Here is a 10,966-nt window from a genome sequence, read left to right as displayed (position 1 = left end):
CACGCAGGTTCGCACGCAGGTTTGCAGCCCGTCCGCGTTCGCTCGGGGCCGTGGCAGCGGCACCGTGCCCTGGCCTCCACCCGAGCCCCCCGCGCCTCCCACCCCCGGCAGCGGGGCAAGCACCCGCGGAGGCCACGGCAGCGAGGAGGGGGCTTGCACCGGTTGCAGCCCCCCCAGGCTCGGGGCAGGGGTGCGTGGCCGGGGGCTGCGCTGGAGCTCGGTCCCACCCAGCGCGTCCCCCCAGAACCCCCAAATGGGGCCGGGGCGGGGGGCAGGCAGCTGCCCGCTGCCTCTCCCCAGATGCCAGCCGGGTGCCGGCAGCCCGGTGGCATCCGCTGCCCGGTGCAGCCCGTTCCCGTCCCCACCGGGGCGGTGAGCTGCCGCTCGCCGGCTGAGCCCTCCCGCAGCATCCCGCTGCTGGGGAGCTGCAGCCCCATTTTTGCTCTCTTTAAAGGCATTTGTAGGCCTCGAGGAGGGGCCGACCGCTGGGAACGTGGAGGGAGCATAGCTGGTGCCGTGGGAACCTCCGCCGTTGCCCCTGGAGCCTAATGACAGCGCCGCCATCTCCCGCTGACCCTCTCGTGGCTGATCTGCTGAGCGCCTGCCCACCACGGCTCCCTGCCTGCGCTGCCGACGCCTGAGACACGCGTGCCTGCGCCGCAGCCCTGCCCAGCCCGCACCGCCTCGCCCCGCGCCCGGGGCCCGCTGCAAGGCAGGTGTCACTGTGTCATACAGACGGGGAAACTGAGGCACGGTTTGGGGAGCAGCGGGGCCAGGCCAGGGGACTCTGGGCCAGGCTGTGGGTGCAGAGCTGCTGCCGAGCCCTGAGTGTCGGGGAGGGAGAGGGTGCCGTCCCTGCTGGGCACTGCGGGCTCCCCCTCCACCCTGCGTGGTGCCCCCAGGACCCCCAGGCAGGGGACTGGGCACACGCTGGCCCCACCACCCAGGACTCCCGGGGTCTTGCTTTGAGGGGCTCACCAGGGGCTCGGGGAGTCTCGTCTTGGCTTACGGGGCTGCCTCAGTTTCCCCAGGGGGGATAATGATGGTGCCCTCCCTGCCCGAGCGGAGGTGGCTCCTGGGTGCCCCGTCCCCGCCATCGCCGCCCCATGGGGGTGGATTTAAAGCCCTCACGGGGGGGACAGAGGAGGGGCCGCGGTGCTGGAGGATTTGTCTGCGTTTTGTGCTCCTCGTCCCGGTGGAGGCTGCAAAACGCGAGGCTGCGGCAGCCCATGGCCGCCCGACCCCGACCGTGCTGGGGCTGCGGGAGCAGCCGGAGGGGGTCTGTGCCCCGGGGCAGGGCGGGACTGGGGGTGCCAGCGGGGCTGGGCTGGCCCCCGGCTCCTGTGGGGGCTCGGGGGGCCGGGCTGTCCCCACCGTCACCCTGCAGACATCGCCTCCATTTCCCGGCTTTGTGCTATGAATTATTTGGGCAGCGGTGGCTCCCAGATGTCTGCCCGAGCCGGCGAGGCTGCACATGGCCGGTGGCCACCCCGGTGCCCGCGGGGTCCCCAGCTGGGATAGGGGGACAGTGCCAGAGCACCGCGTGTGGGTGCTGGGGCTCAGCACCGCAGTCGCGGCCTCCTCGCTCGCTCGAGGTGCGTGTTCCCCGCCGGGCCGGCTGTGCCAAACGGCCTGGGAGCCGCGGGAGAGCTGCCGGTGGCAGCGGCTTTCGGGAGCCTCGACCACTCAAAATCCTCAACTGGGGACAAATCCTGCGGTGCCAGGCGGTGCAGCAGAGCGGGACGGGCAGGATCAGGCCCCCGCGGGGCCGGCCTGGGGGCCGTGCCGTGAGGCAGGTGGCTCCCGGGGGGTGAGCGGCAGTGCCGGTATATAGGGCACGACGCGGGCTGCGTGCCGCCGCGGAGGCGTGGGAGGGCGGGAAGCAGCTCGCGTGCGGTGCGGGGCGGGAGGCAGCGGCACCGGCCGCTATTTCTGGCACTCGCTCCTGGGGGAACGTGGGGAAAGTCACCGCGTCCCCCCGGGGCCGCTCCGCCGGGGATGCTCTTGGACGCCCGCCCTTGTCCCCAGCAGTGATGGCCCCTGCTGTGGGGGCTGCCGGGACCCCCGTCCCCACCTTCCCCCGGCGGGGGCAGAGGCCGGTGCCTGGCCGGTGTCCCCCTGCCGCCCTGGGGGACACTGCGGGGTTGGAGCCGCTGCCGTTGGCGGCTCCCAGGACCGTCCTTCCTCCGTCGCCCTTTGCCGTTGGGACGCTGCCCCGGGCCGGATCCTGCGCCCAGTGCCCCTGCAGCCCAGCCTGCTCCAGGGGTTTTGGGCTGCTCCCGGCTGGGTTCATCCCTGCTTCGCCCAGGGAGCGAGGCTGCAGGGTCACCGGCAGCTGTCTGTCTGTCCGTCCCCCAGGCAGGACATGGACTCCATGTTCGAGGACGACATCAGCATCCTGACGCAGGAGGCGCTGGGGCCGGACGAGGACTGGCTCGACAGCCCCAACACCGACTTCTCGGGTGAGATGTGCTCGGCCTCCCACTTCGCCCTCATCACCGCCTACGACGACATCAAGAACCGGCTGACAGGGCTGGAGAGGGAGAACTCCACGCTCAAACGCCGACTCAAGATGTACGAGGTCAAGGTGAGGGGCCAGGGGGGCCGGGGGGGGGCACGGGGCCGGGGGTCCCCGCTGATGCCTCTGCCCGCGGCCGCAGTACCCGCTGATCGGCGAGTTCGGGGAGGAGCACATCTTCTCCCTCTACGAGGCCAAGGAGACGTCGCTGCTCAAGAGCGAGAAGGCGTCGCTGCAGCAGCAGCTCAACCAGTTCCAGCATGAGGTGAGCGGGGCCAGCGGGGCCGGGGGACGCGGGGGGTCCCCGAGCTGCCCACCCACCCCTGCCTGCCTCCCCGGCAGCTGCAGAAGAGCAAAGAGCGGGAGGAGCAGCTGGAGGAGATGATCCAGGCCTACGAGAAGCTGTGCGTGGAGAAGGCTGACCTGGAGACCGAGCTTGGAGAGATGGTGGGTGCTGGCGGGTGCTGCTGGCAGGGACCGGGTGCGTGGGGACATCGGGGTCCCCGTCCCCTCTCCATGGCAGCAGCTGGGCAGATGGCTTCTCCGTGCCACGGGTGCCACCGCTGGGACTCGGTGGGGATGCAGGGCTGGGGGGGCCGTGGCATTACGGCCACCTTGGGGGTTGTAGTGATGTACGTGGCTCGGCTTTATCCCCTCTCTTCCCGCTCCCACCCTGCCAAGGGACGCTCCTGGCTCCAGCGCGGTGCGTGTCCCTGTCCTGGCACACGTGCTCAGGGTCGGCCGGGCATCCCCGGCTTCCCCCATCCCTCCCAGCGTGGTGGTCTGCCAGCACCCTGCCGTGCCACCCTCTTCTGGGCTGGCCACGTGCTGGGGACAGATCCCCCCGTCACCCTGCCACGACGGCCGCCAGCGGGGCTCAACCCTCTCTCTGGGCAGCGGGCGCTGGTGGAGACGCACCTGAGCCGCATCCGGAGCCTGGAGCAGCAGCTGCGGCAGCGCGACGGCGGCACCTTCCCCGGGCTGGGCACCCCGCTGCCGGGCCAGGAGGTGCCTTTCCTCGCCCTGCACCCCAACCCCAGCCTGACCCACGGTGAGCTGCCCCCCTCCCTGCCCCACGGGACCCCCCGGGACCGCCCGGCGGGGCAGCCCCGGGGCTGAGCCGTGCCCTGCCCGCAGTGCTGGAGCGTGCCGGGGGCTGGCAGAGCCGGGGGCTGGAGGCGACGGCACGGCTGGAGGCCGAGCTGGAGGCGGCGCGGCAGGAGACCCAGCGCGCCCAGCACCGTGAGGAGCACCTCAAGGCCGAGTGCGAGCGGCTGCAGGCGGAGCTGAAGCACCTGCAGGACACCCGGGAGCAGGTACGGGGCAGGGTCCGGCCCTGCGGGACCCCCCCCATCCCCGCTGGGTGGGGGTCCGGGTGCTGACGGGATGTCTGCTCTCCCCAGGACCAGTCGGAGCGGGACATGGCCTGGGTGAAGAAGGTGGGCGACGACCAGTAAGTACCGGGGGTGGACTGGGGTGAGGGCTGGGCTGCGGCGGGGGAGCCCCATCCTGGCAGGGAGGGTTGGGGCACATGGGGCTCTCTGCCGGGGCACTGCTGGGCTTCGTGTTCAGGGTGTCCTGGGGGGGACAGGATGGGACCTCCCTTTGGGCAGGGTCGCCGGGGGCTTCCCCCCATTGAAGTGCCGCAGGCAGGTGGGGTCCCGCGCTCCAAAAGCACCCGCTGCGCCCCAGGAGTTTGGACTTGAGCTGGGCTCCAGGTGTGGGGTGGCCACAGTCCGGCGTCTGGCACCGTACAGGCTGCACGGTGCCGGCTCGGTGAGTGTGCCGCTGCCTCCAGAGGGCACTGACGGCTTGTGGCTGCCATGCGGCACCGTACAGTCACCATACGGCACCGTACAGTCACCATACAGCACCGTACAGCACCAAGCCGTGCCACGCAGCCGGGCTAGGCTGCGGGATGCCAGCCTGGCTGCACCGGGCAGCACCCGGAGCATGGCCGGGCTCCTCGGGGCCGCTGGCTGCCCCTTCTCCAGCTCACCCCGGCTCTGCACCAAACCCTGCCGGCAGCGTTTCTTTTTGCGATGGTGTAAGTGATGTGGAACCGTTGCGGTGCCCGTGCTGGTGCCAGCAGTCCCTCCTCCAGCCCTCGCGCCCCTTCCTGGCCTCCCCCTTGCTGCAGCCGTGAGCTCTGGGGGCTCCATTGGGGCACCCCCGGGGTGCTGCGTGGCGCTGGGACAGGGACTGAGCACCCAGATTTGGGGATTTGGGCCAAGACACCCCCAAGTCCGGGGAGGGCCGAGGAGAGCTGGGGAAGGCGGCACGGCTGTGCCAGGGCAGGGGCTGCTGCCTGCAGCCAGACCCCTTAACCCTCCCCGGGGCCGAGCCTGGCATCGGGGTGCGCAAGGCAGCTCTGCGTCGGTGCTTCCCTAAAAGCAGCCGTCCGTAACCCATTTAATTAGGCAGCGGCCTCGTTACCCCGCTCTCCTTGCCGCTTCAGCCTCGCACACGTGTCCCCTGTCCCCACCGCGGCCGGTGCTTGCGAGGCCGCGGCAGCAGGACTTCGCACCCCTGTCCCCCCCCGCGCCGTGACGCCGGGCAGGACGCGCCGGGCTGGCATCGCGGCTCCTCCGGGCACGTCGGGCTGCGCCGGGCAGCGATGCGCCGCGGCTGGCGGCCCGTGCCAAGCTGTGGATGGATAAAAGGTGACGCGCGGGGACTCGCCTGGCGCGGGGCCAGGAAGGTGCCGGGGTGCTGGGGGGGGGGGGTTCCCCCCTCCTTTTTCCCGAGGTGTTGGATGCTTTTGCTGTTTCTTGTCTCCCTGGCGTAAATCAGCGCGCGGGGCTCAGCGGGGCCGGCTGCGTCCGCGCTGGCATCTCTGGGGGCTGCGGCCAGGAGGCTGCCGCCCCGTCTCTCCATCGCACATCCCAGGGGTTCCTCCATAACCCTCCCCGTGCTTCCCCCCTTAATTCTCTTTATTTTTGCAAAGCTTACCCCTGCCATGGCCGGGGGAGCTGAGCTCGGCCGCCCGTGCTGTCCCTCCTGCAGCGGGTCCCCCCTCTCCTCGTTCCTCTGCCCACGATACCCAACTCCCACCGGGAAATAGAACTCCAAATATATGTGTTAACATTTCCCAAACCCACCTTGTTTTTAAGCCCGACTTCCCCAGGTCGGGGTGGGGAAACTGAGGCACGGCTGGCTCTGCGCCCCTCACCCCCGGGCCCGGGGGCACCTTCCCCCCTCCCCGGGCACAGCCTTTCCCTCCCCGGGCTTTTCTTGTAAATACGGCTCTTTTTTGTAACCCGCTCCTCTCCACCATTTTTTTGGTGTGAAAGGCGCCTTATCGGCGCTTTCCATTTTCGGGTGACTTTTCTGGCTGGCTTTTGCCGAATTAGTCAGCGTGCCGCCGCGGCGTGAGCAGGGAGGGGGTCCCTCTGACCCCCTCTCTCTCTTTTTTTGTTTTTGTTTCTTTTCTTGGTTTTGTCCTTTTTTTTGTCCTTTTTTTTTGTCCTTTCTGAGGTCATGGCCGTTCCTGCTTGCGCTTCCTTGGGAGGGGGCCAGGGAAAAGCCGGGAGCCAAATCATGGGGAAAGCCCCAGGGGGGAGCAGGGTGGGGGGTGCCGGGGGATGGAGGGTGCTGGAAAGCTGCAGCACCGGGGGAGCTTTGCAGGATCCGTCCCCAGGATATCAGCACCGACACCCGGGGGTGACGCAGTGCCAAAAGGCGGGGGTGTCGGAGCACCCCCCCGCCAGCCCCGTGCCCTCTCGCTGCCCTGCTGCTGACACCGTTTCGGTGGGATTTTGTGGGTTTTAATGAATCTTGCACCCATGGGTGCCTGTGCCGGGGCTGCTGCCATGCTTGCCGCCTCCCTTTGCCAGCGATGCTGTGCTGGGATATCCCCTGCTCCCCTCTCCGGTTCCCCCATCCCGATCCTGCGGCACAGGGGGGGCCAAGCGGCTGCTGGGATCGTGCCTGGCCCCCCCCAGCCCACGCTCCCCCCAGGCCGGCGGCGATGGCAGCTACGCCTGCGGTTCCTGCTTTTATTTCAGTCTTCGCCGGCGTCTTGTTTACCCGGTGTGACTCGCTCGAGGTCACCCCTTCCTCCCCACCCCCCCCCCTTGCTGTCCCCCCACCCAGGCAGGGTCTGCACCCCGGCCAGCACCCACGCACCGCGCATTCACTTTGCCACCGAGGGTGGGGACCAAGCCCCAGTCCCGGTGGTATGAAGATGCCATCGTGTGTGTGTCCCCCCCGGGTTCCTGGGGACCATGAGGTGCTGGGGGGGGTCAGCGGGAGGGATGTGATGTGGTTGGCATCTCTCGGGGTACCGACCGTGCCGGCGATGGGTATCATTTGCCAGGGGGGGCAGCGGCACGGCTTCGCCAGCAGCCCTTGGGGCCATGCCGCTGCCCCCCCCCGGCTGTGTCTGGTGCCCTGGGTGCTTTTGGGGGGACACAGGTTATACCCCAGCCCCTCACCTTGGTGGTCCTGGCTGGGGGGGTCTCAGCCGTGCTCGGCAGCCCCGCTGTCCCCCCCCACGCTGGCCACAGCATCTCTGACCGCGGCCAAGGAGGGGACACGATGTCGGTCGTCCTGCCAGGGCCATGGGGGACCCCCGCGGTCCCGCAGGATCCAGCCGCTGCTGCCGAAGCAGCGATGCTCCGTGGTGCTTTCGGCAGCCGGGCAGGCGTGGGCGGCTGGGTTTTCGGCGGCTGTTTTGTTCTCACAGCTTATCTGCAGTTGCGTATCAAAAACCCACAGTTTGCCCTGAAACAGAGCTTTTTTTGGGGGGTGGGGGGCACCAAGACCCCCCCCCTCACCTTTCCCTTCCCCCAGCACCTCCCAAAAAGCCTCGCAGACCCCCTGGCTGCAGGAGGGACCCACGGGGCAGGTCCCTGCCCTCCCTCCCACGCAGGCAGGGGTCCCGGCAGGGTGCCCAGGGTGGGGGCCGGGGGCCGCTCGCCGTCCCCCTCCCCGGCACCGCTTGCTCCTCCACCCCAACGCTGCGGTTTTGGCGCTTCCTCCCTGTGCCTTAGCGTGACTTCGGGGGGGGCTGGGGTGGCCCCCCCATGGGAGTGGCCAAAATCCAGCAGCGGGGCTGGGGCAACTGGGACCCCCCCCCCCCCGCTTTGAGGAGCAGCCGCAGCCTCTGCGCTGCGGTCCCGGGCTCGGAGCCGGGTGCCCACGATGGGCCACAGAGGGGAAACTGAGGCAGGAGAGGTGGGAGCCAGCGGGGCCACGGGTGGGGTGGGGGTCTTGGGGGCAGTCGTGTCCAGGGACGTCCCTGGGTGCTCGTGTCCTTGGTGCCACTCTGGCGGGGTCATGGGGACTCTGGGGACGTGATGGGGACCCGGCTGGGGAAACATCTTTTTCTCTCTTTTTCTCTCTGTCTTTTTCTCTCTTTTTCTCTCTTTCTTTTTCACTTTACTTTCTTTTTCCCTCTTTTTCACTTTTTCCCCTTTTTCTCTCTTTCTCCATCTTCTTTTTTCTTCTTTTTCTTGTTTCTCCTTTTTTCGTCTTTTTCTTTTTTCTCCTTTTTCCTTCTTTTTCTTTTTTCTTCTTTTTCTTTTTACTTCTTTTCCTTTTTTCTCCTTGCTCTTCCCCACCCCGATGAGAAGACAGGAGGGCGGGCAGGGGCAGACCTGTCGGCTGCTGTTACGAGCGGCGTCTGCCGGGTCCCCGGGGTGTCACAACAGCTCAGTTGAACTCTCCGCACACGGCGCAGGAGGACGCATCGAGCCCCCAGCCCCGCGGGGCCCTCGGGAGATGGCTTCTCCCTTCGCATCACCGCAGAGAATATGGTTTTGAAAAGCGACACCGAAGTTGGGGAAGAATTGATGACTTTGTCAGGGCCTCCGAGAGCTGGGGGGGGAGCGCAGCACCCACCTCCCTCCCGCTCCCGGCCGCTCCCGGTGCACGGGGCGGCTGTGGGTGCGATGCTGGGTGGTGCACGGCCACAACTTTTCCCTTTTGAGTTAAAAACCTGAATTTGGGTTAGTTTTGGGTGCGCCCCATAGCACCTCATGGCAGGGGGGTCCCCCCTGGCCAGGGGACCAGCGCTGCTTCGCCCTTGGTGACGCTTTGTCCCCATCGCAGGGTGAACCTGGCGCTGGCCTACACGGAGCTGACGGAGGAGCTGTGCCGCCTGAGGAACCTCAGCTCCCTGCAGAGCCAGATCCTCCGCGCCCTGCTGCAGGAGAAGAGCCTCAATGGTGGTAAGGGGGGGCCGGGGGGGCTGCACCCCACGCCTGGATGGGGCTGGGATGCAAAAGATGGGGAGACCATGCTGGCTGCCCTCATCCTCCGGCCGGTTCTGAGCTCCTGTGTGTGTCTGTCCTGGGGAGCATCCGTCCCTGGGAGCATCCATCCCCGGGGAGCATCCATCCCTGGGAGCATCCCTCCCCAGGAGCATCCCCCCTGCCGGGGGTCCCCACAGCCGCATCCCCCCCGTCCATGCAGAATGCACCTGGGTGACAAGGGGCGTTTTCTGTGCCGCCAAGCTGATGGGGGGTATTTTCTGTGCTCCCCCCCCGCACCCCGTTTTGCTTTGCAGGCCAGCGCCACTCCCCGCTGTCCCAGTGCCATTCCCCAGCCCAGCAACGCCGCTCGCCCGCCCCGCAGTGCCCCTCGCCTGCCCCGCCGGGGCGTTCGCCGGCACCCCAGTGCCAGTCGCCAGCCCTGCAACGGCGCTCGCCGGGACCCCCCAGCCAGTCACCGGCCCAGCAGCGCCGCTCGCCAGCCCCTGGCCCCTGCCAGTCCCCTGCCCAGCAGCGCCGGTCACCAGTGCCCCCCTCCAACCAGTCGCCCGCCCAGCAACGCCGGTCCCCGGCCCCGCCGCCCTGCCCGTCCCCGGCTTCGGCATCACCACACCGGCTCCCTGGCGAGAGGATGGAGCTGGGCTATGCCAAACCCTCCAGCCGCCACATCAAAGCCGGCTTCCAGGGCCGCCGCAGCTACTCGGAGGTGAGCAACGTGGCCCTGTACCAGCAGAGCCGCTCGCTCTGGCTCCAGCCCGAAGCCTCGACGCTCCCCAAGCACCGGCCCTACGGCGAGGTGTACCTGGGGGGCGCGGGGGCCCCCCTGAGCGCCCGCGAGCCCTTCGAGGAGCACATGCGCTTCGAGAAGCAATCGTCAGATGAAGAGGACTGGGCGCTCCCCAGCCCCCCCAGCCCCGAGGCAGGGGCCATCCGCTGCGCCTCCTTCTGCGCCGGCTTCCCCATCCCCGACGCGGATGCCGCGCACCGGACGGCCGCTGCCTACGCCCGGGCAGAGCACGCCCAGTCCTGGCCCTCAATCAACGTAAGCGGGACCCCCCGGGGATGTGTTGCGGTGGGCTGGTGGGGGGAAGAGGCAAGGGAACCCCACCACCGTGCAGGCAGGGCGATCGCTGCGCAGCGTGCCTCAGTTTCCCCGTCTCTGACCGGCTGCGCGGCATCCCAGCCTGCACCCGGCGGCGGGAGGGTGCTGGGAAGGAGGAATGGGGGGACGTGGCCCCCGCGGGGAGCAGGCGGTGGGCTCAGTGCCGCCCTGTGCCCCCGCAGCTGCTGCTGGAGACGGTGGACTCGGAGGTGCGGAGCTGCCCGCTGTGCCAGCTGGCCTTCCCCATCGGCTACCCGGACGATGCCCTGGTGAAGCACATCGACTCGCACCTGGAGAACAGCAAGATCTGAGCCTTCCTCCCCTCTCCCCGGTCTTTGGATGCTGCATGAAAACACACGAGGAGCGACACGGCTCCCGAAATACCTCCAAGTCTTCAGTAGCTACGGAAAGACTGAGCCCCCCCACCCCGGAGCCCCCGGCCCCCCGTAAGTGGGCTCCTCCGCTCCCGCCTCACCCCGTCTCTGCATCCGCGCTGGGTTTGGATGCTCGAATCGGGGTGCTGGGACAATGCCGTCCCGGGTGGCGGCTGGAGGGGACCTGTCTGCACCCTTGGGTGTCATCTGCACCTTTGGGTGTCGCTGCTTGATCTCAGGGAGGATTCGAGGGGCCGGGTCCTGGATCCGGCCCCCAGGAAGCAGGTGAAGGGAAGGGGCTGCCCCTTCCCCGGCTCCTTGGGCTTGGGGGGGTGGGAGGGGGGGGCAGCTGCTTGTTCTCGGTCCCCCTCACCTCGTCCCATGGTTCAAGCATCTTTCCACTCTTTTACATTAAAAGCAACCCCCCTCCCCCATTTTTCCCCCCTCCCCACAACGATGCTGCTGAGAAACGAACCCCCAGGCGCAGCATGGACCCCCCACCATTGCACTGGGCTCCGCGGCCGGGGGCTCTCCCTGACCCTGGCCCCCCCCGGTGTGGGGACAGCGCAGCCCCCCAGCAGCCCCCCCCCAGATCCCCCTGCTTTAGCCCGGGGCTGCAGGTGGCTGCTCACCCGGAGCCCCCCGCCCCGTCACCCCCGTCACCCCCACGTTCAATCTACCTCAAAGCCGCCGGGAGAGGGGGGGTCCACAGCGCCGTCCCCCCCCGCCGAGCCGCTCCGCGCTGCATGTCCCCCCC

General features: G+C 68.6%; 1 protein-coding gene across 1 annotated transcript; it reads left to right on the top strand.

Annotated features, from left to right (window-relative positions):
* The first annotated feature begins 687 nt into the window (after nucleotides 1-687).
* Nucleotides 688-10,151, top strand: TBKBP1 (TBK1 binding protein 1). Its single transcript, XM_082331585.1, has 10 exons — nucleotides 688-716; nucleotides 2,363-2,587; nucleotides 2,661-2,783; nucleotides 2,861-2,965; nucleotides 3,416-3,569; nucleotides 3,656-3,834; nucleotides 3,922-3,971; nucleotides 8,573-8,691; nucleotides 9,030-9,775; nucleotides 10,018-10,151. Exons 2-10 carry the CDS (start codon nucleotides 2,366-2,368, stop codon nucleotides 10,144-10,146), a joined length of 1,827 nt encoding a protein of 608 aa, XP_082187711.1. The 5' UTR covers nucleotides 688-716; nucleotides 2,363-2,365; the 3' UTR covers nucleotides 10,147-10,151.
* Nucleotides 10,152-10,966: the final 815 nt, after the last annotated feature.

The sequence above is a fragment of the Platalea leucorodia genome (assembly GCF_965183815.1).
Source record: "Platalea leucorodia genome assembly, chromosome: 22".
Classification (NCBI taxonomy): Eukaryota; Metazoa; Chordata; class Aves; order Pelecaniformes; family Threskiornithidae; genus Platalea; species Platalea leucorodia.
The sequence above is the reverse complement of the archived record's forward strand: the minus strand, read 5'-3'. Positions and strand labels throughout refer to the sequence as shown.

Excerpts from the sequence above, each read along its gene's own strand:
- TBKBP1 (XM_082331585.1), top strand. The coding sequence starts at position 2,366 with ATGGACTCCATGTTCGAGGACGACATCAGCATCCTGACGCAGGAGGCG. Across the intron at positions 2,784-2,860 it reads TCAACCAGTTCCAGCATGAG|CTGCAGAAGAGCAAAGAGCG; the intron begins GTGAGCGGGGCC and ends CCTCCCCGGCAG. Across the intron at positions 3,835-3,921 it reads TGCAGGACACCCGGGAGCAG|GACCAGTCGGAGCGGGACAT; the intron begins GTACGGGGCAGG and ends TGCTCTCCCCAG.